The sequence below is a fragment of the Microchirus variegatus genome, assembly GCF_963457635.1.
Source record: "Microchirus variegatus genome assembly, chromosome: 1".
In the NCBI taxonomy this organism is placed as follows: domain Eukaryota; kingdom Metazoa; phylum Chordata; class Actinopteri; order Pleuronectiformes; family Soleidae; genus Microchirus; species Microchirus variegatus.
Window position 1 is genome coordinate 34,359,760 of NC_139802.1, and position 21,948 is coordinate 34,381,707.

The 21,948-nt window shown below is 39.1% G+C and overlaps 2 protein-coding genes across 2 annotated transcripts in view; one reads left to right on the plus strand and one right to left on the minus strand.

Annotated features, from left to right (window-relative positions):
- Nucleotides 1-1,737: 1,737 nt before the first annotated feature.
- prlra (prolactin receptor a) lies at nt 1,738-7,371 on the minus strand (the record flags this gene model as incomplete). Its single annotated transcript, XM_083902400.1, has 7 exons — nt 1,738-2,817; nt 2,926-2,998; nt 3,421-3,517; nt 4,463-4,604; nt 5,279-5,445; nt 6,547-6,716; nt 7,235-7,371. Coding segments are annotated over 7 exons (1,866 nt in total), but the record flags the coding sequence as incomplete, so codon positions are not given.
- Nucleotides 7,372-18,176: 10,805 nt separating this feature from the next.
- The window catches only part of nedd4l (NEDD4 like E3 ubiquitin protein ligase), a 37,818-nt gene continuing 34,046 nt past the window's right edge, over nt 18,177-21,948 (plus strand). The window contains exons 1-2 of the mRNA XM_083892345.1: nt 18,177-18,479; nt 20,339-20,412. Of these exons, the coding sequence (XP_083748471.1) occupies nt 18,435-18,479; nt 20,339-20,412 (119 nt within the window). The 5' untranslated portion in view covers nt 18,177-18,434. The remainder of the gene's footprint in view (nt 18,480-20,338; nt 20,413-21,948) is intronic.

A 21,948-nucleotide genomic window follows, 5' to 3' on the forward strand; every position in this document is an offset into this window, starting at 1 on the left:
GTACATATTACGTCATAATATACTTAAGCTACTTTATCTTAAATTATTAAATGGGATCACTTATACTTAAATGTGTATGATTTTCATCTCTTTGTCTGATAGGTGCTGCAATTATTCGACCTACTTTGCTTGTAAATTGCCATTAAAGAGAAAAAGAAAGGAAAAGCTTTGAGAATATGAAAACAACAAAAGCAAACAAACCGAGGAATATGTTGGCCAATTAACTAGGCAGAGTTTTTATAATAATTTATAATAATAATTACTCAATTCAACATTGTATTAGTACAATGCTTCATTTGAAAAACTTTAACAAAGGAGACTCTTTAAATTTGTAACCAAAGCATCTGATTGATATTTATTGATATTTGTATGTATATTTTATTTATTAAAATAATAACACACAGCTGACGTCATACCGTTTAAGCTATGCAGTAATAATCACATTATCCTGAATTCATTCACATGTAGTTGTTGTTGTTGATGTAGAACATCTGTGTCTGAGTAATTGATTATTACAAAATGGTAACAATAACAAGTAGCTTTACTACACAGTATTGAGCTTTCTGACTCATTATTGTGTTTAGATTGCATGTTGTGTATAATTGGCTAACAGCTTACAGTGGTTGCATACAGTACTGTGCAAAAGTCACCACCAGCTTTGTTGCTTTTATGTCATTGATTTAATTAAATAAATAAATAAATTCATTAATTCATGTGTATGTAATGCTCAAACTTGTCTTGAGTAAACCTGGCTTAAGACACCCTTTTCACAGCAGATTTTTGTTGACATAAAACAGGTATTATTAATAATTAATAATGAGTTCCACTCCAGTTTTAAGACAGCCAATGCTGTGTAATGGTAGGCCACACTAAATATGTGACACTGTAACATGTAGAATACTCTTTCTTTTTTTGAAATAATGAGTTATTTTAAAACTGCATCCATGTTTTCTCTATTTTCTTCATGTGTTCCAAAACAGTGATTGAGAAGTAATTATACAGTATAGTGATTATAGCATTACTAAACCAAAGAAATCTAATGCTGGCCAAACACTTTTGTACAGTAATGTACTTACACATGCAAAAGGGAAGGAAATTATCAAACACAGCATTTTATCCCTGTCAAACAATAGAGATGATGTCATTTTTGGTTAATGTTGTACCTTGCCAAGCTACACACATTTCAATTCCCTATTCCCCAAAATAGACTCTGTTCAAAAGTACAACTTGTTTGACCAAAAGCAGTTATAAATATAAAAATAAATACACAAGTATTTTAAAATAGAGCCATACAATCCCACCTGTCACTTTTCTTTTTTGTAATAGATGCAGTGTTTGACAGATTAAATGTTGCACATAGAAAAACTGAAAACAAAACTGTTGATCTTCAAGCTTCCAGCTGTTTTGATTTTACACCAATTCCTTAAATATAAATACTCACATCTTGAAATACATTTTAAAAAGGGTGCAAGTTATGAGCTGTAAAAGACAAAAATAACTGAGCCACAATGACAGCATGGCGAACAACACATACTTTATATAATCAATTGTAGAGTTATGACAGTAGAATGATTATTGCTGATTATTCTTTACACCATTCAATCAAATTACTTTTAATTTTGTGCAGCCATTATTCACAGGAGTCATCCAGTGTCAGTGTTTTTGCGTTTTGTCTTTGTCCCATCCTAAAACAGATCTTGCAAAATCCCAGACCTGTCTTTTGGGCTTTTAGTAGAGCTAGTGAGAGGGCAGTGTAAGCATCGCGGCAGTATCAACATAACCACTCACTGCCAGGCCCATTTCCTTCTGGACTGGTGTCACAGTAGGAATACAATCTGTAGGCTTCTGTGTAGCAGTAATGATGGATGATGTGATGCATCCATTAGTCTCCTGCTTCTCACATGGAGACCTCACCTCCTCTCCTTCCATTACAGCTCTGTGGAGCAGCAGCATGTTGTCACTGTTCACCCCCATCACTTTGCTGTAGTCCTCGTCCTGGCACACCTGCGGGCAGCCGTCGCCACACACACAGCCTGACTCTACAGGTTGGAGAAGCACCATATCCTCCTTATTGACCCTCTGGACTTCAACATACTCAGTGGGCTGGAGAGCAGGCAACTGTAGACCTGCTTGTTTGTGGCTAATGTTGGAGATGTTGACGTCACTGTGCGCCTGTAGTTTTCGGGGAGTCTGCGCTCGGGATTTGAGGGAACAAAGTTGCTTGTCGCTCGAGTAGAGCTCACAATAACTTGGTCTGTGAGTCTCTGTGGTGCTACGGCCAGACTGGGCGAGGAAGGAGGAAGCAGAGCGTGGGGGTAACAGATTGTCAGAGAGGCAGTGCTGTTTGGCCATTGCAAGTGAGTTCATTTGATTCAGTGAAGTGGAGCCGCACTGATGCAGCGGAGAATAGACCGATGGCCACGTCTTTACCCTGCCACCGGACATGTCGGGGCTCACAATGTCTTGATGAGCACTGGGCAATGTGTCCTCATTCCAGTCTCTCTGGTGCATCTGTGCCCCCATCTCCATTGGATTTCCTTCGTCATCTGTTCGCCTCTCGTCTCCTTTTGCCTCTCCACACTTATCCATCAGCAGAGTGTGGCTGGCGCAGCTGCCCCGGCCTGAGTCATTGTCAGATGTGGAGCCCTCGCATTTCAGACTGTTATGCAGCCTCTTGCTTTCCTCCAGTATCAGCTCCTGTTCCTCGGGGACGTACACCTCTAAATACTCCACCACCAAGTTCTCACAGTTGGATGATGTGGTTGGTGGGAAATCGGGCACCACCAGAGCACAGAAGATCTCATCAGATTTGCCATTCTACACACAAAGAGGACACAAGATTTAAACATGACATAGCTTTGTTTTCTTATTCAAACATGATTATTTGTATGCATTAAAGTATTGTTTAGTGTGTTGCTGCTTTACCTTGAGAAGCTGCTTATCAAATCCCTTAATTTTAGGACCAGGGATTGGTGGCAGAATATAATACTTCAGACTTCTCACATGAAAAAAAAAAAGATATTAAAGTCAGTTCCTGAGAGCACTGATGAATATCTGAATTGACTCATCTGGCCACTAGGAAAACCTACAATATCAGCAAGTATGTAAATGTAGTTTGTAAGCATTTGACTTTTTTTTTAAATTTGATCTCAATATAGAGTTTTTGTGATGTATATTAAGCTTGCAATAATAAAATCACAAATTGGCATTCAAAATACATACATGCAGATAGTCATAACAAATTACTGTAAAATATGTAATACAATGTTAAAATAAACACCTAAGTATTACTCTATCACACTAACAATATCCCCTTGCCAAAGAAGTTGTAATCATGTTGATTTAAATAAAATATACAAATATCTCTACATTATAATATTGATTATGTAGTTATAATATAGTTAAACTTCCTTCTTTTACCTGTTGCTGTTCACGTGTAAAAACCACATGAAGATGAGAAAGAAGAACGCAGAGAAGACAGTAATGAGGACCCACATCGACTTCTCTCGGTGGAAATCTGTAAAGCAACATAACGCAACATATGACCTTTAATCCCATTCTTCTTTGGTGATTACTGAAATAAAGGTGTTCGATTACATCATTGTGCTTAAAGGAATAGCACACATTTTTGGGAACTATGCTACATGGTTAGCTTGATGTGGACGCGCTCCTAAATATGTGTTCAATTATGGGGCTGGAGCTTCAGTAGACTGGATAATAATGAGGTCAGTGCAGAGGTGTATGAAACCTGTAGTCTCTTGAATGGCCACCAGTAGGAGACAAATTAGAGCTCTGTTAATGTGTAAATCTATGAACCTAACTACATTTGACTTAATGTCTAACATTTTCCTTAAGGGAGTTAATTGGCTCAAACACAAGTTTCACAGTTTCTCATAAACAGTTTGACATCCATAAATCATGCAGAGGAGGATCCACTGTACCTGCTTGTTCACAAACCTTAAGTATCTTGGCAAGACTTCTAAGATGTTATGATATAAATTACTGGATGCATTTCCAACATCCACATCAGTCTACTGCCTGATTTTAATTTTATTTGCCCCCCTGCTACCTCAGTAAGTTGAGCTGTTCTATGAAACTAAGGCCTTGTATGGTGCAGTCACTCGGACAAGATCTCAACTATGAAACTGTGTAGACTGGCCTGGAGGAAGCATGTATTTGCCTCAATGCTTCAGTGGAGTCCAAGTAGATGAGTGGGTGAGCCGTTAAACCCCTAAAATAAATAATGATAATAAAAATCACACATTGTGGTTTTAGGTGTGAACCCCAGGATATACTTAATCCCACACCAGTGGGCCATCTTTGTGTTGATGTGAGAGCAAAATTGATGAAAGTGACAAAACATAATTCCCAAAATGTTTTACTGCTCCTTTAATACCTGCCTTGTACCTTTCATAATGTGAAACTGTATTGGACTATGCATACTTGTTGGAAGATAGCTTACAGTCAGGAACTTTGGTGTAGGCCGTGGAACTCCATTCACTCCAAAAGCCGTGATCGGGCTTACAGCGCACCTGGACATGGTATGTACCACCTGACCGCAGACTGAATATGTTAAACATCTTCTGTTGGCCTGCGAGGTGCATCTGGAAATACAACACACACACATAATTGGTACAATCCGGTTATTCACTCAAGCTACCACTGCATACATTATGTATGGAGATTTAAAAAAATATTTTTGAATGTTTTGCAACATGCCTTGGCAGAGGTCTGCGCAGAGGTCTGCGCAGAGGTCTGCAATCTCCGAGTGCTTTTCTAGTTAAGTTATATAATGGCCCCTTTATAATGCGTTTTCTGTGATCGGATAGCGCCAGGTTCTACTTGGAACCATTTGCTTCTGAAAAAACCTTTCCCGGAGAAAGAGTTTTTCAAGGGTTCTTGGTAACACTAATGGTTCCAGTAAGAATCATTTTGATCCAGAGAACCCTTTAAAACCCCTTTCCTGAATAAAGGGTTTTAAAAGGGTTCTTGGTGGAACCCTCCAAAAGTGGACAAGCCAAAGAACCTTATACGGTTCCACTTAGCACTTTTATTTCTTAGAGTGTACACCGAGAACGGATTGTTGTACGATCTGCCAAACCACTTTGAGACCATATTGAACTTCTGTTCAATGTAAATGTGTAAATGTGATGCATCTCCAGTGTGTCTCCACTACAAAATCCAATTTTCAAAAACTAAAGGTAGCTATTGCACATGCTTCACATAAAGTCTATAACCACTGGTCCCTGACTCATTGGGCAGTTAACTTGCTCCATACCTCCCAGTCATCTTCTCCCTCCAATTTAACACGGAGCTCGTAGATGAGTGTGATCCAACCGGAGCGGGTGTCGGCCTTATGTGGTGGTTTCCATGACACCCGGAAGTAGGGCCAGCCCTTGTCCTCCGTTATGGTCACGTTCAGCTCCTCAGGAGGATTAGGCTTGACTGGAGAGAGGATGTGACGTGAGAGAGATGATCAGAGGAAAATAGCGACAGAAGTCAGTTGTTCGTTCTCGTTTCCTCCTCTAAACAATTGTCACATAGCACGAGGAACTTTCCAACTATTTACTGACACGTGACGACACTGCTGAGATTAATAAAAGGATCTGGGTTATCTTCTTGGGAGTCAAATAGTTCAGCAATGTGAGGACAACGAAATAGACAGACTGATAATGTAATATCAGGTCAGCGCAACCACAAGAGACAAAGGGAAGAGGAGCACATGCAGATAAGTCACTTCAAGGTTTTTTTTTTTTAGTTCTATGACATTCACGCCTTTTGTATCGAGCAACGTGACAAATTCACTACCTCATGCAATATTTATAAGATGCACCCAGTATTTATACTGCATTACTTCATGTGTTCAGTAAATAAACTCTTGTGTCTTGTCTGTCTATCTATGGCTGTAAGTCCTATTACTTCCTTCATTTCTTACTGTATGTACACTGTGTGTTTCTTACAAATGTCTGAAATGACCATGTGTGTCATCAGAGATTAAGGAAACATGATAAGTTGAGATGCTGGCTTCACTGATAACAACAATGCAGTCATTTTTATTCACAATTTAAAATAAACTTTCCGGTCTGCAAATTCTGTTTACATATATACAGTATATGTTGTGGCAGAGGTGTAGAAGTGTAGCTCCTCATAGAACAGTCTCTCTGTTCATGTGGGATTATTCCTCCAACTACCTGGCAACAATAAATCTCTGGGGAGGAGGGGGGAGGGGTGGACAGCGCTCTCCAATATTTTTTTAATTTGGATAGCAGTACCTATTTAACCTGGAGTTGCATATCTTGGGACACAAAGAGGAGGAAAAAGTGCAGCACTTATCATTATTTTATAAATAAAGACTCACAGAGGAATGAGCTGTATTCTTTTAAATGATTATAAACAGTGTTATAATTACCTTTTAAATGAATACTTAAAAAACATTGTTTCTCTACAGACATTCTTAGGTTGGCAATTTGACAAAAACTTAATAAAAACATGCTTTGATAAATAAATGGTGTCCCCTAACAGAAAATGGAGCACACATCCACTCACCAATGTAGACCACATCGATATCCACTGGGTCAGAGAAGGAGCTGCCGAATGCATTGGTGGCCACTACTGTGATGTTGTAGTTAACCCAGATGGACGTGTCATTCTTGTTAAAGAAGCAGGAATTCTCCCCGGCTGTGTGGTAGTCGGGACACTCGTACACTGTCTCAGAGCTGCGAGAGAGGCAGGGGCACAACGCGTAATGTTATCACGTGTGTACATTTGGACTTGACTGCAAAGAACAGCATGTATCCCACACGCTGCACTGCCTGAAACTGTGTGTTTGTGTGCGTGTGTTTAATGGACAATATGACACATACAGGAAGACATAAATGGGACGACAGTATGTCCAAAATAGATATCAGATATCAGATATCAGCTCCAACAAAAACAAAAGTGCATGACTACTTTGTTTCCAGTTACCTTTTAATCTAATTTTTAACTGTACTACTTTATCACTCTCTTGCTATGCCAGTGTCTTGTGTTACCCTGGGTTTAAGTTGTCAGATTTGCCGTTTCTCTAATACGCGGACAATAACTCTGCTGACGTACTATGTACCTGTCACTTTGGCACATGTGCAAACACTTGGATTTAAATCTCAGTAGATGCTTTAATGATCGCAGAGTTTATGTTGATGTTGCTCGAGAACAACAAACTGGTGCTTCTGCATGACACATGAGAGGGTCTCACTTTTCTTTGCGATAGTACAGAGCATAGGTAGTGGACAGTCCTCCATCTGAACCGGGCTTCCACCAGCAGGTGAAAGTCTCTTTTTCAGGAGATCTACAGCTGGTCAGCGCAGGTTTCCCTGGAGGGCTGTAGCCTACAGAATAAGATAAAATCAAAATATAATATATAAAAACAAACACAGAATCATAGTAGATTTAATTTTTTATGTGGACTGCAATTAACCATGTGACAAATCATGACTAATTAAGCCTCCTCCTAACTCATTACTAGCAATTTAAAAGTCCAGAGTGTACCATTTAACATGGTTCACAGGCATAAATTCAATTCACTAGTATGTTTGTGGAGAATAATTGTTTTAAAATAAAAAATAATCTTGGGTATATGAATGGAAGCTTATTACAAAAACAAAGAATGACATCCAAGAGTGATGGAGTCGTCCTTATGTTACAATCTACTGTCTCACCATAAGATGTCACTAATTCTTACACACTGGGCCTTTAAAGAGGATATTGAGAGTGAGGTTTGAACACTTACGCGTCGTTCCCTCTGCGTTCGGCGCGAGGAATAGCATCAACAACAGCGCGGCAGCTTCCCAAACGTTCGTCATTGTGGCACCGCCGGCGAAACCTCGGCTGTTGGACAGGACCCATAACAGAAGAAAAACAAAGTTAACTGTCTGACCTGATGCTCATGACAATTTACATGATCCACCTGGTTTGTCCACAACAGTAGAAATGCACGCAGTGTTTTGAGTCACAACAGCAGTAATGTTTACTTCTCGTCTTATACCCTCTAAAGGTCACTATTAGTACATAACTATAATTAGAACTATAAATAAAAAACAAATAGTACCAAAATACTAGTAGTATTGGTAATAGTAGTACCAATCTTTTTTTTTTAACATAAAATGTTTTATTTAAAAAAATAAATAATAATATATAATATATATATTATATATATATATGTATATATATATATATATATATATATATATATATATATATATATATACATATATATATATTATATATTATTATTTATTTTTTTTTACACATTTTCATAATGGGACACTGATACCAAAATATCTATGAAAGGCTAATGCTGACTGATTTAATCAACCGATTAATAAATTGACCTGACACTACTATGCTACACATTACTGAATAAAGCATGTCATAAAATGACACAAAGTCTGAATGCATCACAGTAAAGGTCATCAAATCTACACAGAATATATGCTGTGTCATTGAGGATTAAAAAAAAAACATCCTCTCCATCTCTGAGTCCCTCTACCAGCTGGCACATGTGGCATGGCTGATTGCATAACCTGTGATCAACATCAGCAGAGACACATAGGGCTCTCTCTCTCTTCCTGTCCTCTGAGGATGAATTGAAGCTGCCAGCTGAGGAATCAACTTAACAAACCGAGAGCAACCTCTTGACCTGTGCTTGCCATCCTTAATGCACTACAGACCAAGGATAAAGGGCAGGACAAAAAAAGCTGAAAAATGTTCATCTAAATGTTCATCTGCCAAAAACCAACTGGATACTCAAAGATTATTCAACCAAGAACACAAACAGAAATCAGGTGCAAAACGACATCTGTTTACAAAAATGAAAATTGACATGTTACATTGATAATTGACGGTTTTGTGTCAGAGGATCAGTAAGATAGAATTTTTATTTACTTATTTTTTTTTACTTTTGGTAGCTTTTTCCTGTTCCTTAAATATCATAATGACTTTCGCCGAGTGACGGTTCTCATTTCTTTATTTTGGTGCCTTAATTTCAATGCCCTCACCATGATCTGATAATTGGCATTAAGGCCAAGGGACCTGGATTAGCCTCCTGCTGTATATAGCATTCTTACATAGCCAGCCCAAACTGAATAAGCTGCTAAGCTGGGAAAGTGCGGGCCAACAGTGCAAAGCTACGCTCACGAAGGACAATAGTAAAATTGCATATTACAACAAACAAACAGAAATGCATCTTTCAATTTCTGCCTTTCTTATTTGTTAATTACATCCTGTTTTACTGGTGTGTATTAGACAAATCATATGCATATTTTTGGCGGCTGCTTCACAGTAACAATAAGGTCCTAAAAGGTTCCTGGATGACCAGTGATTTTAAAGGGATATTATATATAATATATATAATATATTTTTTGGTCTGGTTGTATGAGTATTAAAGGGAATGTATTATGCAAAATCAACTTTTTAATCATTTAAATCCTTATATTTGGGACTCTGGAGGCCCTGTCAGTCGGCAATGTGAAAAAAGATGACTCAGTCATGTTTTTGTGGTCCTCCTCAGTCTAAGTACAGGAGATGAGACATGCGATGTTGACCTCTGCGCTCATTTGGACGTCACAATGCGCTAAATTCCTGTAATTGTTTTCTCGCGGAGCTTGCTTTGTCCGTAAAACATGCGAGAGTGCTGGCGAGGGCAACGGTATCGAAAAACCGGAACTCCGCGAAAAGTTCTATTCTTGGCTCCACAGTGCAGCACAGAGTTCTACACAAACTTCCTGCCTCAGCTGATTTATCTGTCCAGTGGATACATGTTATATATGACGGCTATGTGCCTGCTAGAGCCTGCAATTGATCACTTTTCCAAATGCTAACTGCTGTTAGCTCCCAGAAGCCTCTGTGGCTGATGTCATTTCCTGTCCCTTAAGTTTGGTTTTACTTTTTTTTAAGGTGGACCTTTAAGGTGGACCTAAAGAGATACTGCTAAACCGAGCGTTCTGAACAGGGCTGTTTTGGCAGGGTGATTGAACTGCTTGAAGTGCTTCATCCTTATGGTATTTTGACCAAAGCATGTCACAGACATGTTCATTAGGACACCAGGGACCTAGGTTAACTTAGAGAAATAAGGTATAATATGTCCCCTTTAACATAATATCAACACTAAAATTCCAATGGACCCGCCTAGGACCTGTATACTCACTCCCAGTGATAAGATAACTGTTGTCAAGGACAAAAGGAACAACAGATTTTTGCTGCTAAACAAAAGACCTACATACACCAGCTTTAGTCTATGATACCCTGTGAATATGTGTTTGGATTGTTCTAAGGATCACAAACTTGCCAAATGAGACAGCAGAGGACCAGCAGCTCCTGTGTCTCTGTGAACTAAAAGGTACCAAGATAGCATAGACTTAAGCAAGCACTGATTTAATTAGGTGAGGCTTTCAGTAAGTAAATTATGTTTTTCTTCTCTCCCTGCATGACAGTTTCAGTCACAGCGGGTGTCTGTCAAATAGTCATTTTTGTTAATATATCAATTCCTCTTACAACCACACAAAAACCGGAACTATCACTTTAATATGGAACGCAATGTAAATGTAAAACAAACAAACGAAATGGAAACGTGTCAGATCATCATGGGGTTAGGAACTGAAGTCTACATTGATTGAGTGAACATCAGCTGCCTTTAAAGTTAAAGAAGTGTGGATTAATTTGTCCAATAACATCCATCTTCACAAACATGATTAATAAGACATGCTTCAGAAGACATCGCAGAATTTTACAGACATATGGAGGCAGTTGTACCTCTTTTTCAAAAGTTTTTCAGTTTTGTATTAACTTACTTTATTTGTGTGCATTTTGTTTGCATATTGAATGCACTTTATTTTAACCCTCATGTAGAGGATAAGGTGGTAGAAGATGGATGGATCGATATTAGACATTGTGTAGAATAGCAGGCTGACATATAGCAGTACAGAAATGGGATTTATTGGTCTAGTTCTTGGAGTGACAGGTGCAAATCTTTTGTAAATTTGGCCATGAACGGTTTGGATGATGTAATGTGTGAGACAGATGCAGTTGACCTACATAAATGCCCGGCCTGCATAGACTGGAAGGGACCAAACATCACACAGCAAAACTCGTTTGATCACCAGCACCTTTCTAAGAACCTTTCTATGGTTAGAGAAGATGAAGTCACTGAGTAAATTCCATGACAATGAAACTGCTCCCAGTGAGATCAACACATCATTTCAATGACTTGTTGCATTATATGTGGGCTTTTTTTTTGTTTGACACATTAATATCATAGATTCCAGTAGCATCTAGTGTGTCACATTAATCTGTAAGACTAATATTTGTACTAGGGCTTGAACGATCTTACATAAATATCTAATCGCGATATGAGAGGGAATTATAATTTTTACATAATTATTCAATAGCATATTTACTTTTAAGATGACTATGTGACATTTGTGCAGGAAACAAATAAACAAAGATGTTTTCTTCAGTATGTAGAATATAACGTGTTTAGGTCAGGACAATATTGAATCTAAAATGGTAATTTGACACACATTTTTGTGTTGTGAACAGTCAAAGTTTTAGAGTTCAAGTGAATTTCTTTGACGTTAATTCTAGCTTTAGTTTTCTCAATTCGCCCTCAGGATAAGACTCAAATCAGTCACTAGACAATCTGAAAATCTTACACAGGCACACTTTTAGTGGCAAGCACCTCCACACTAACATCCATTTGTGTGTGGTTGTAATATGAGCGCACACATAAGCAGCAGGTACGACGAGAGTATTTATGACAACAATTACAATGTTTTTACAACATTTATACAATGTATAGCCATCAACAACGGGAAGTAAATCATCCATCCATCCATTTTCTACCGCTTTATCCTCCACATGAGGGTCAGGTGCAGTGTTGTGCCTATCTCAGCTGACATTGGGTGATAGCGGGTGGAAGTAAATCATAAAAACTCATGTTTGTCCACCACATATCACCACACATTTATACAGGTTTATTTTTCTAGCCATATGAAGTGGGCTGAATTTGATAGGTGAACCTGTACAAACTGATTTGCACTTTTCAGAGCTATAGCCTTTGAATGTGAATAATTCAATAAGCGCTTCAGAATGTGGGCACGTGCGATTTACTGATTTAGCGGAATCTTAAAATAATAATTACAGCTCTAATTAGTTATGTAATGTCTGAACCCTGAATATGCAAAGTCCCACGATATGGCTAACAGTGGACGGAGTCAGTAAACTGCAGGCACTTAAACATTTTAATCCAGTATTGACTTGATCAGCTTGTTGCTCTAATGGTCAGTAACCTCTTTCACCTCTTCCTCGCTGTAGCCTAATCACGCCAAAGTACACAACCCACCAATCTGTCAGCCAGGGACTGTATCTTCATCACAACTTAAACAAAAAGACAATCACCGCACTTGCTTGATTCATTTATATCCACCTTCCATATTACTGATCATGGCAGGCGTCACATATTGTTTGAGTTATTCGCACATGTATGACATTCTAGGACATTCATACAAGCAAAAAAAATTCTGTAGCCCCCCTTGTCCTATCTGTAACCTTCAAAATGAAAAGATTAAAAGCAAACTGATGACCGAACCGGATAGTTAAACCAAGTGTAAACCACCATGAAGAGGGGCAAAATATTTTTAATACACACACACAGACACAGACACGGACACACACACACACACACACACACACACACACACACACACACACACACACACACACACACACACACACACACACACACACACACACACACAGGTTTCCATGACTTCAGATGACATTACACTGACTTACATTAATTTCCTGGTGACCCATTCTAACCTTTAACCATGACTACTACTGGCCTAATCCTAACCCTGGTCTTAGCCTTAGTCTAACTTTGAAATAATGTCTTCACCTTAAATTCAGATCAAATTTACACGAAATGAAAAGGAAGAAGTCCCCATATTGCGACTGCCAAAACAGATTTAGGTCCCCACAACACAAGGAATACCAGGTCCACACATACACAGGGTTGTGTACTTTATGTTAATCTGCGTTTTACTTGAGTTTTTCACATTGCATTGACTTCCATTCATTTGGACAGCCTAAAAAGGTTATCCCTTACCTTAACCATAACCAGTTAATGCCTAACCTTAACCTCACCACAGTTTCAAATTTAACCAGTAACCTCAGAAATTAGATTAATTAAGACCAGGTTTTGGTCTCCATGAGGACTAAGTATTAGACTAACTAAGTATTTATGCCAGAAAAGTGTTACCAAAAACCAAAAGTACACACACACACACACACATGAATATAATGCCAATATGACAACATTAACACCATTAGTGGTCAGTTAACAGGAAGAGTTAATACAAGGTTAAATTGACTAATGTACAGACTGAGGTCCAGCTGAGCTACCAGCACTGCACACAAGTTTACTCATGCCGGTCCGGTCCGGTCCGGTCCGGTCTGGTCCGAATCACAGTGTCTGTACTTACTATCATCTATCTGACTCTTCAATCTCTGCCTCCGTGCCTCGCCCCTCGCCGACTGCTCCCGGACGAATTATCAGCCACCCGGTTAATCAGCTGAGCTCTTCTTCACCAGAGTAGTAAGCGAACATCCTCCCCGGACCTCTCCTCTAACCATCCCGGACAGGGCGGGGCAGAGGAGCCCAGCCTCCGCTAGGACACGCCCACCTGACGTTGTTAGGAAGTCGTTCACCAGTGTTTAACATTATGCTGCGTTTACGTGCACGAATTGAATATACTAGGTACGTGTTTATGAATGATAGTCATATTAATAAAATAAATTAAATAAAAAGATATAACAATAATACGTTTGTTTTTCATCACTTTTGAGTCAGTGTTTTGTAAAAAAAAAAAAAAAAAAAAAATATATATATATTTTCACACATTGATTTTGCCTCCATTTTCCAAATACCTTTATGCAAACAAAATGCTCATTTCCTATAAAAAAGTTCACAAATTTGTCAGAATTCTGTCATTTATCATTAATGAGCGCTACACCTTTATTACTCTAACAATCCATCTAACATAACAATCATAACAATCATAAAAGGGCATAATTATTGCACATGTGTGTCTTGGACTGCCCCAATCAAAGGCCAATGTGCGGTTTATCTTCAAGAAACATTTACTTGGCACTGAAATAAAGCATTGCCCACTCATTTTTAAAGGTACTGTGTGTAACATTTAGCAACATTGAGGGGCCTTCCACTAATGCCATGATTACATGAAATGTTTTTTTTTTAAAACAGCAAAGAAAAAGATTCTTTATGTTTGGCTCTGTGTCCGTGTGGATGTGACCTTATTGTTGCTTGTTGCAGCTGAATATTCTTCACCACATCCTTCCCATCCAAGTGTGTCGGAGAACCTACTGTATGCAGCCTTCAGTTAGCATCGAAACTCAAAACAATGTTTACTTATTCTAATTAATTATATATATGATTCCAGCTAAATTTTACATACTGGAACTTTAAAGATTAGCACAGAACCTGTCAGAAACTCCAAGCGAAGCATCTGACACTTTTATGGTGGTTTATTCGCTGCTAACTGTTGTTCACTGCATGCATAGTGTTTCTAGCAGATACTTATTTTCAACACAAGGGCTTTAGTAAACTAAGTATAAAACACACAATACAAAAACATTGCATTGCAGTTTTGTTGCTGAATCTGTCCCTTTTTTGTGAAATTTGCAGCAGATTTCAAGCAAGTTCCAAGATTTTGCTCCTTTTACAGAAAAAGCTGTCTAAAGAAAATATGTTTTACGGAATCAGATTTGACAGTTTCCACTCGTGGATCTGCTGCAGCTGTAGTCTCTGGGTGTGATTACAAAAAGGTGGAGTTTCTTATCATTTGCAGACCTTTTTTTTTTTTTTACTTAAAATGTAAATGAGAATCTCAAATTATCCCTATTCCATGCCCAATAGGTGACAGGTCTGGTGTGTATGTCATGAAAGAACAAGAATGTTTTAAGTTTCCAGGAATTCCCTGCAACAATGGGCTGTGCATTGTGACTGAACATTTTTCAACGAGAACTCATGACATAATCCCAGATTTTCTGAAAAGGTGCCTTTTCAGGAAAAAAGGACTACATTACCTAATTCCTTCAGTTTATACAGAGGCTGCTGAGATTATCCAAATTACAGAAGCAACCCGGAGAGCAAGATGGTCAGGGTTTTATTCTGCACTTTGTTTCCTCAACCACCCCAAATATCTATGAGAAAGCCTTGCTAAAATGTGATCAAATAAATCACCCCAAAAATGTATCACCAAAGAGACTGTAATGAGATTAGAGGGCTGGAATATCTTTTTAAATCTGCAGCAATCCGACAAAGTGCAATAGATCCTGACTTTCGAAGCAAAACAATGAAATTCACCTCTCAGTCGGACAACACATGGCGCATGTTTGCTGCTACCTGAGTGACTTTATGAACAAATATTGTAAAACACGATGTGACAACCAGAACACCGTGCCCCTGCTTAAACACTCACTATCTGTACTTTCACTGATTCCTCTTACTCTGAGCTGTAAACATAGTCATGTCTCCCAGTGACATGCCCTCTCTCCCTCCCGTGGCCATCCTCCGTGGTTTGTTGCAGATACACACTCTCTTTTTGTTGATGTGAATATTTAAAATATAAATATAGACTTACTAAATCCTACATCACATCAATGTTTCCACAAAGGCAAAACTATAAGATAATAAAAAGACATGTCAACACCAAAACAGACTCCCTATCTCTCTGCTGATGCACAATGTGTAGGCTGTAAGAACTGGAAATAGACAAACCTTTTTTAAGAATTCCGAAGCGCGCATTATTCCCAACTGGGAGGACACAGAAGGAGACAGAAGCAGATTCCTTTAGGGATCTTTAATGATGAAAAAAGAAGCCACACCTATGGAGAGAAGATGGCAAACACAAACATTAATTTGCCAAAGATAAGGATTAAAAGCGTGGACAATTCCTGTATTGAGGAATTGGTGATGCTTGACATGAAAATGTAGTACACCACATTCTGATTAAATGACAGGATTTTGAAAAGACAAGAAACGCTTGTTATTGTCAAGACAACAACAAAAACAGCTTGAACGCCATTTATTATTGCGAGTGAGCCTTTCTGTATACAACGTTTCTATCCAATGCAGTGGATAGAATGCAGTATATGTAGCCAATAATGGATGAATACAAAGTAATTTAGCCTTATGTTATGTGTGGCTGGATTCATCAACCAGTTGAGATGTCACCAATAAAAAAAACTAGGAGCAAAACATTACACAAACACACAATATGGAGCGGATGTACAGAAACTCCTTTAACTAACTCCATTAACTCCTCAGGAAAATATTGTGAATCAAGAGGGAAGCAGGCTTTACATTTACATTAATTTACATTCAAATGGAGTCAGTGGAGTCACCCCCTGGTGGCTATTCAATATATTTGTTTCAGGACAGTGGACAGTGGAAGACTATGTCATTTTTTTAATATATATTATATATGGCTTTGATGCACATTTCCATTCATGTATTTAAGGAAAAGATAGGGTAGCATTGACATATTATGTTAAATATGCTTTTGGGACAGGCTGAATAAAGGCATTGCCCCCCCCCCCCCAAGCTCTACTTAGAAGCAATAATGTTATATAATATGGCCATCTGCTCAACACTGTGATTTAAAAGTCCCATTGTGCGACTTGATGAATGAATGCCAGTGGACGTTTGAACAAGGACACGGCTTGATGGTTGCCCTGGATGGTGCTCAGAGAGATTTGTTGACTTTTTAATTAATCATGCATGATCATTTTCTCTGTTTCTGATGCATCTTTCTGTGTCAGCGGACGTGCATGTAGGTGGCAGGGTTTAAAATCTGCAGCTCTTGTCGCTGCTGCTGCTGGGAGCTGAGGACTGACCAGTCGTTGGTCGAGGTCAGATTCAGTTTATTCTCAATAACACCCTTGATCATAGGAGCATGTGTCATGTGCCCATGTGGATTTGCTCTGAAATCATTAAACATGTGGAAGCTGTGCATGGACAAACCGGGACAATCCTGACATCTAGCGGCGCTTTTGGGAAGTGCGTGGACGAGGACTCAGTCACTATTCAAGATTGTTGTTATTATTTTGTCGTTATTATGGTCAGCTCAGTTTAAAAAGAAGGATATGCGAAATAGTAATGAATTAATATAAATAAAGTGTAAAATTATGATTTGTCCACTGAACGATTGCCAATACATACAAGGGTACATGATACAGTAGAGCTACAGGTGTATTAATAAGGATTAACGCAATAACTTTAACTTTATTTATTGATGACAGTTGATGCAGACAGGGATTGATTGTTGAAGAAAGAAAAGAAGAACAAGATGCCAAATAATTCACATCATTGTTTTGGGCTTAACTGTGAATATCTTCTAATTTCAAGCAACTTTTTGGTTGCCAGGTTCTTGAGAGAACTCCTCCTGTAAGACACAGGAGTTAATTTGTTTATATTTACAGAAACTCAGAGAATGGCCTTTATAACATGAATAACTGCAACCCTGGTGTCTTATTACAAAGTGCAAAAAACACATTGATACTGGATAGGTCATAAAGGAAAGGGAATGGACCACAAACAGAGCGAGCAATGAAACACCTTCATCAGACTGGAAGTGATGTTATTAGATAATTAAAGGATTCATTAACAGCTGAACCAAACCCTTATCCACAAACATAATAAACTCTCCCTACAATTCAAATACTTGCCCAAAACTTAACCTGTTCCTCAGAAATTAGGTTCTGCCCCATTAGGACCAGGTTTTGGTCTACTGAGGACTACTGGTCCTGACAAGGTCAATGTTTGCACACACACACACACACACACACACACACACACACACACACACACACACACACACACACACACACACACACACACACACACACACACACACACACACACACACACACACACACACACACACACACACACACATTTTTCAGATCCACGCCCTCTACATATCCTAGTGTCCGGCGAGGAGCCGTGACGCACCCAATTGGCTGATGACGACGTCCGTCACGTACAAGCGGCCTCTGATTGGCTCTGCTGTAAGGAGGAAGTCAAGTGTCACAACGTTTCGGGGGGGATAAGCTCGGAGTTGACAAAAGCGATCAGTCTCAGGCGAAACAATTGGGATACAGTATTTTTTAAAATTCACCAGTTTTGTTCTGGAAAGACCACGCTGGCGGGATTTTGCGGTATCTGGTTGGTAAATCCACCCTCGATAATTTGGTCTCACCGTGGACTCGACCACCGCACGACAGAGAGTGGAAAGTGGGACTTTATTGTTCAAGGCTAGCTAGCTAGCTTTGCTAAGCGGCTTGTTTTTGTGTGTGCAGCTTGGACCACAGGCTATATGGCTGCGAATTACGAGCCAATATACGGACTTTCAGAAGACGAGGTACGCCTTTACATCCGTTAAGCCTTTCTGTGTAGTGTTGTCATTAATAGGTGTCTCTCGGTTCAGCAGACGATCGCTAGCAGAAACGTTAGCCAAGCTCTAAACCCCTCTTCCCAACGGCAGCATTCCATAGTGATGTTGAGACATATGCCAATATCCCAGTCCAGTAGTTTACATACCTTAGCTCAAGAAACCGCTGCAACAGTTTATTCAACACTATTGACAACCTCGCAGCGTGCTCTTTTTGAATGAATCGAGTCCAGTGAATAGCAGGTTGATGTCATTACAAGCTAAGCAGTCATTCAAACAAACAGCCTCTTGTCAGTAATCTGCTGTCGGATGCAGAGATCGCCACTAAATGAGTTGGTTAAGGGGGTAACAAGCAAAACTGTGTATGTCTCATCCTTATTAAGACGGTAAGAAATTAGTCAATATTTCTGTCATGGGGAAACTGCAGCCATATGGAATACGATGGCTATCTGCTTTTGCACAATGTGTAGGCTGCATAAATACAAGTTTCAGCTGTTTGTAAACGACGCCAACATTAATTAATTCTGAAGCACACGTTATTTCCATAGAGACTCTGACAGCTGTGATGATACAGAAGCAGACAGAGACAGATTCATTGAGTGATCTCTTTACAGACTGCAACAGTTTCTCCAACAATCATGACAAGCCCTCACCATGCTCTCTTGTAATTAATGTATGCATTTGTCTTGTGAATAGCAGGCTGATGTTATTTCAAGCGAACCACTCTGTCAGACAAACAGCCTCTTGTCAGTAATCTCTGTGGTCTGATTCTTGGCTGACCACTAAACAAATTTGAGGACTGCAGCTGAGTGAGTCATGTTCATCTTCCTGTATCAAAACCAGGTCGATATCTGCCTTTGTGGTGAACACAGTTGCCTTTTGACATCCTAACATGCATCAGTCATGTGGTATTATGTCACATTCTCGTAGTGCAAGTGCTGTCTCACGACCCAAACAGCGTCACTGAGTGACAAATAAAACAATTTGCCGCTCACGAGCAGCTGTCATACCAACCACCTACCTACTAGCCATTCCTAGAGCAGTCAGAAATAGTAAGTGAAGCTGCAGTTTGTGTGAATTAGAATGCACGACAACAAAGCTCTACTATTTAACCAGGTGAGGCTTGAAGTTGCATATGGCCTTTTAATGTCACTTTGCAATTTACCTCAATGCAGAACGCAAATTAATTGGTATCCACTTGTAAAGATTTTAGTTTTTAAGTTTAGGTCTGTCCACATCAGGGAGACCAAGTCTATGAGGTTAACAAAGAGTAACACTGCTTAACCATGGCCTGAGATAACAGCTGGGTGGGCTTGGCTTTGAATTCCCCCACTCCCTGCTTTACTCCATCCTCTTGCATTTATTATAACTTGTGACAGAATTTGTCTTAAAAAATACTGATGAGAAACTGTTGATAATACTGTTTTTCCCTCTACATTATCTCAGACCAGAAGCAGACAGGAGATGGGACACTTTACTCATAAGTCCCAACAAATGTATTTGAGCAACAACATTTCTACTTTCCCTCTCAAAGAGATCTTCATCAAAGGTCTCCGATGAGGTCACACTATGACGAAGAGCCCCTGGAGATCAAAACATTGACTGTGTAATGTTTTTGTCCTTTGTAATGATTCTTCCTTTATTTTGATGTATTTTATGTCTTTGCTTTAGTATTTTCAGTGTTATCTGCCAGGTTTAAATGTAAGAATCATTATAGAGATAACAAAAACTTTTGATCCAGTAACTTTTACTTCTAGGTCACGTCTTCAAAAATAAGAGTAGCCTAAGTTTGAGTACGTGTTTTGACTCGTAATTTCTCTCTTCTGCAGAATGAAACAAGAGTGCTGCGGGTTAAGGTCATTGCAGGAATTGATCTGGCAAAGAAAGACATCATTGGAGCCAGGTAAGCATTAGAGCAAACAATTAATGCTGTGTTCATCTGTGGTTCCCTAGCAATTACACTGTTATACCACTTTTATGTAATTGTAGTATGAAGACTTTTGGTCACTTTCTATGGGTATTGTTCTAGTTCAGGTACTCTGGCTTGCCTGCAACATCCTTTGGCTAAACTATTTAATGACTTAATATTTTGCTGTGTGTTTAAAAGCACTAAAGATTACAGTTTTATAACATTTCACCCAACAAAGGTCATCCCACTCGTCCCTTACTCATTTTCACTGCATTCCTTCTGCTAGCAAAGACCTTGAACCTTAACCTTGGGGAAAAAATGTTAATCAATGATTACCTACCTGTCTCACCTATTCTACTCATTACCAACGTCTAGAAGGGTGTTTTTTCAGGTAAAGTGTTTGACTAATAATTATACATTCTTCATACTTTTTCATAAGTGAGGAGAGACTGATGTTAAACTTAAAACTTTGTGGGTCTTTGAGGCACTGCGTTCATCATAGGGTTTTTGTGTCAAGCTGGCTAACCTCCTCTGCCTGTCTGTAATTCTGGGATTAAAATTCACATGACTTTGCATAATGTCTGTCTTTAGATAAAGTCTTTGTTTAGTTATTTCCTTTTACCCTTTAAGTGACCGTCTGTCTCTGTTAAATCAAATATTACTGACGGAGCATAGGGTAGAGTTAGGGTAGAGACAACAGGTAAGAGGCTGGATCTTCAGTAGGTTTCAAGTCTTACTCTAGGAAGTCCAGTTGCCTTCAGCTAACTCCTCAAGATGACTATGACCTGGATGAATGGGAGCCTTCACAGACATGTGTAAAAGGCTGGAGCAAAATGGCATCTTTTAAAGACACAAATAAGCTTGAAGCATAGACTGACCCAAGCACTTAGCACTGGTAGGGGCTGTTGTGGCAGAGCTGGGTATTTATCAAGGGCTTGATTATGGTGATGGCTCTGCTGTGACTCCAGCACACCTGCTTACCTACTTCCTCTTGGACAAACATACAGTACATGACAGAGATGGGAGAAACTGACCAGGGAAGTGACAACGGTCAGGGTGACACAGGCCATGGGCAAACACAACAAAATGTATGTCCTTTTCTTAACCATGTTTTCTTGGCTCTGATGAAAATGGCAAGAGAATCAGGTGCACTTTATACCTGGCTACCTGTTTATGTGACGATGCATGTCAATAACTTTGTAAATTATAAATAAATTATATTTTCAAGATAGATTAGACCAGTTCTTTATTTTACTTTATAAATCATTTATATTTATTATGTTGCTTCAACAATTAGTCTATCATTTCACCGTTCTAAACCAGGCCCATCACGGCCTGACACACTAATCTCAAAAGCTCTAGACGACAAGATGACTATTTACACTGACTAGTCCAACAGGAACAGGTTGCCCTTTGCCCTCTTATTCTATCTCTCACCCTAACCCTCTTTGGTTTTTGTGCTGCTTCTGCCATGACATCTCCTCAATTAACAGTTCCACCTTTGTAACTTTGTAGCATGGACCCGAAACT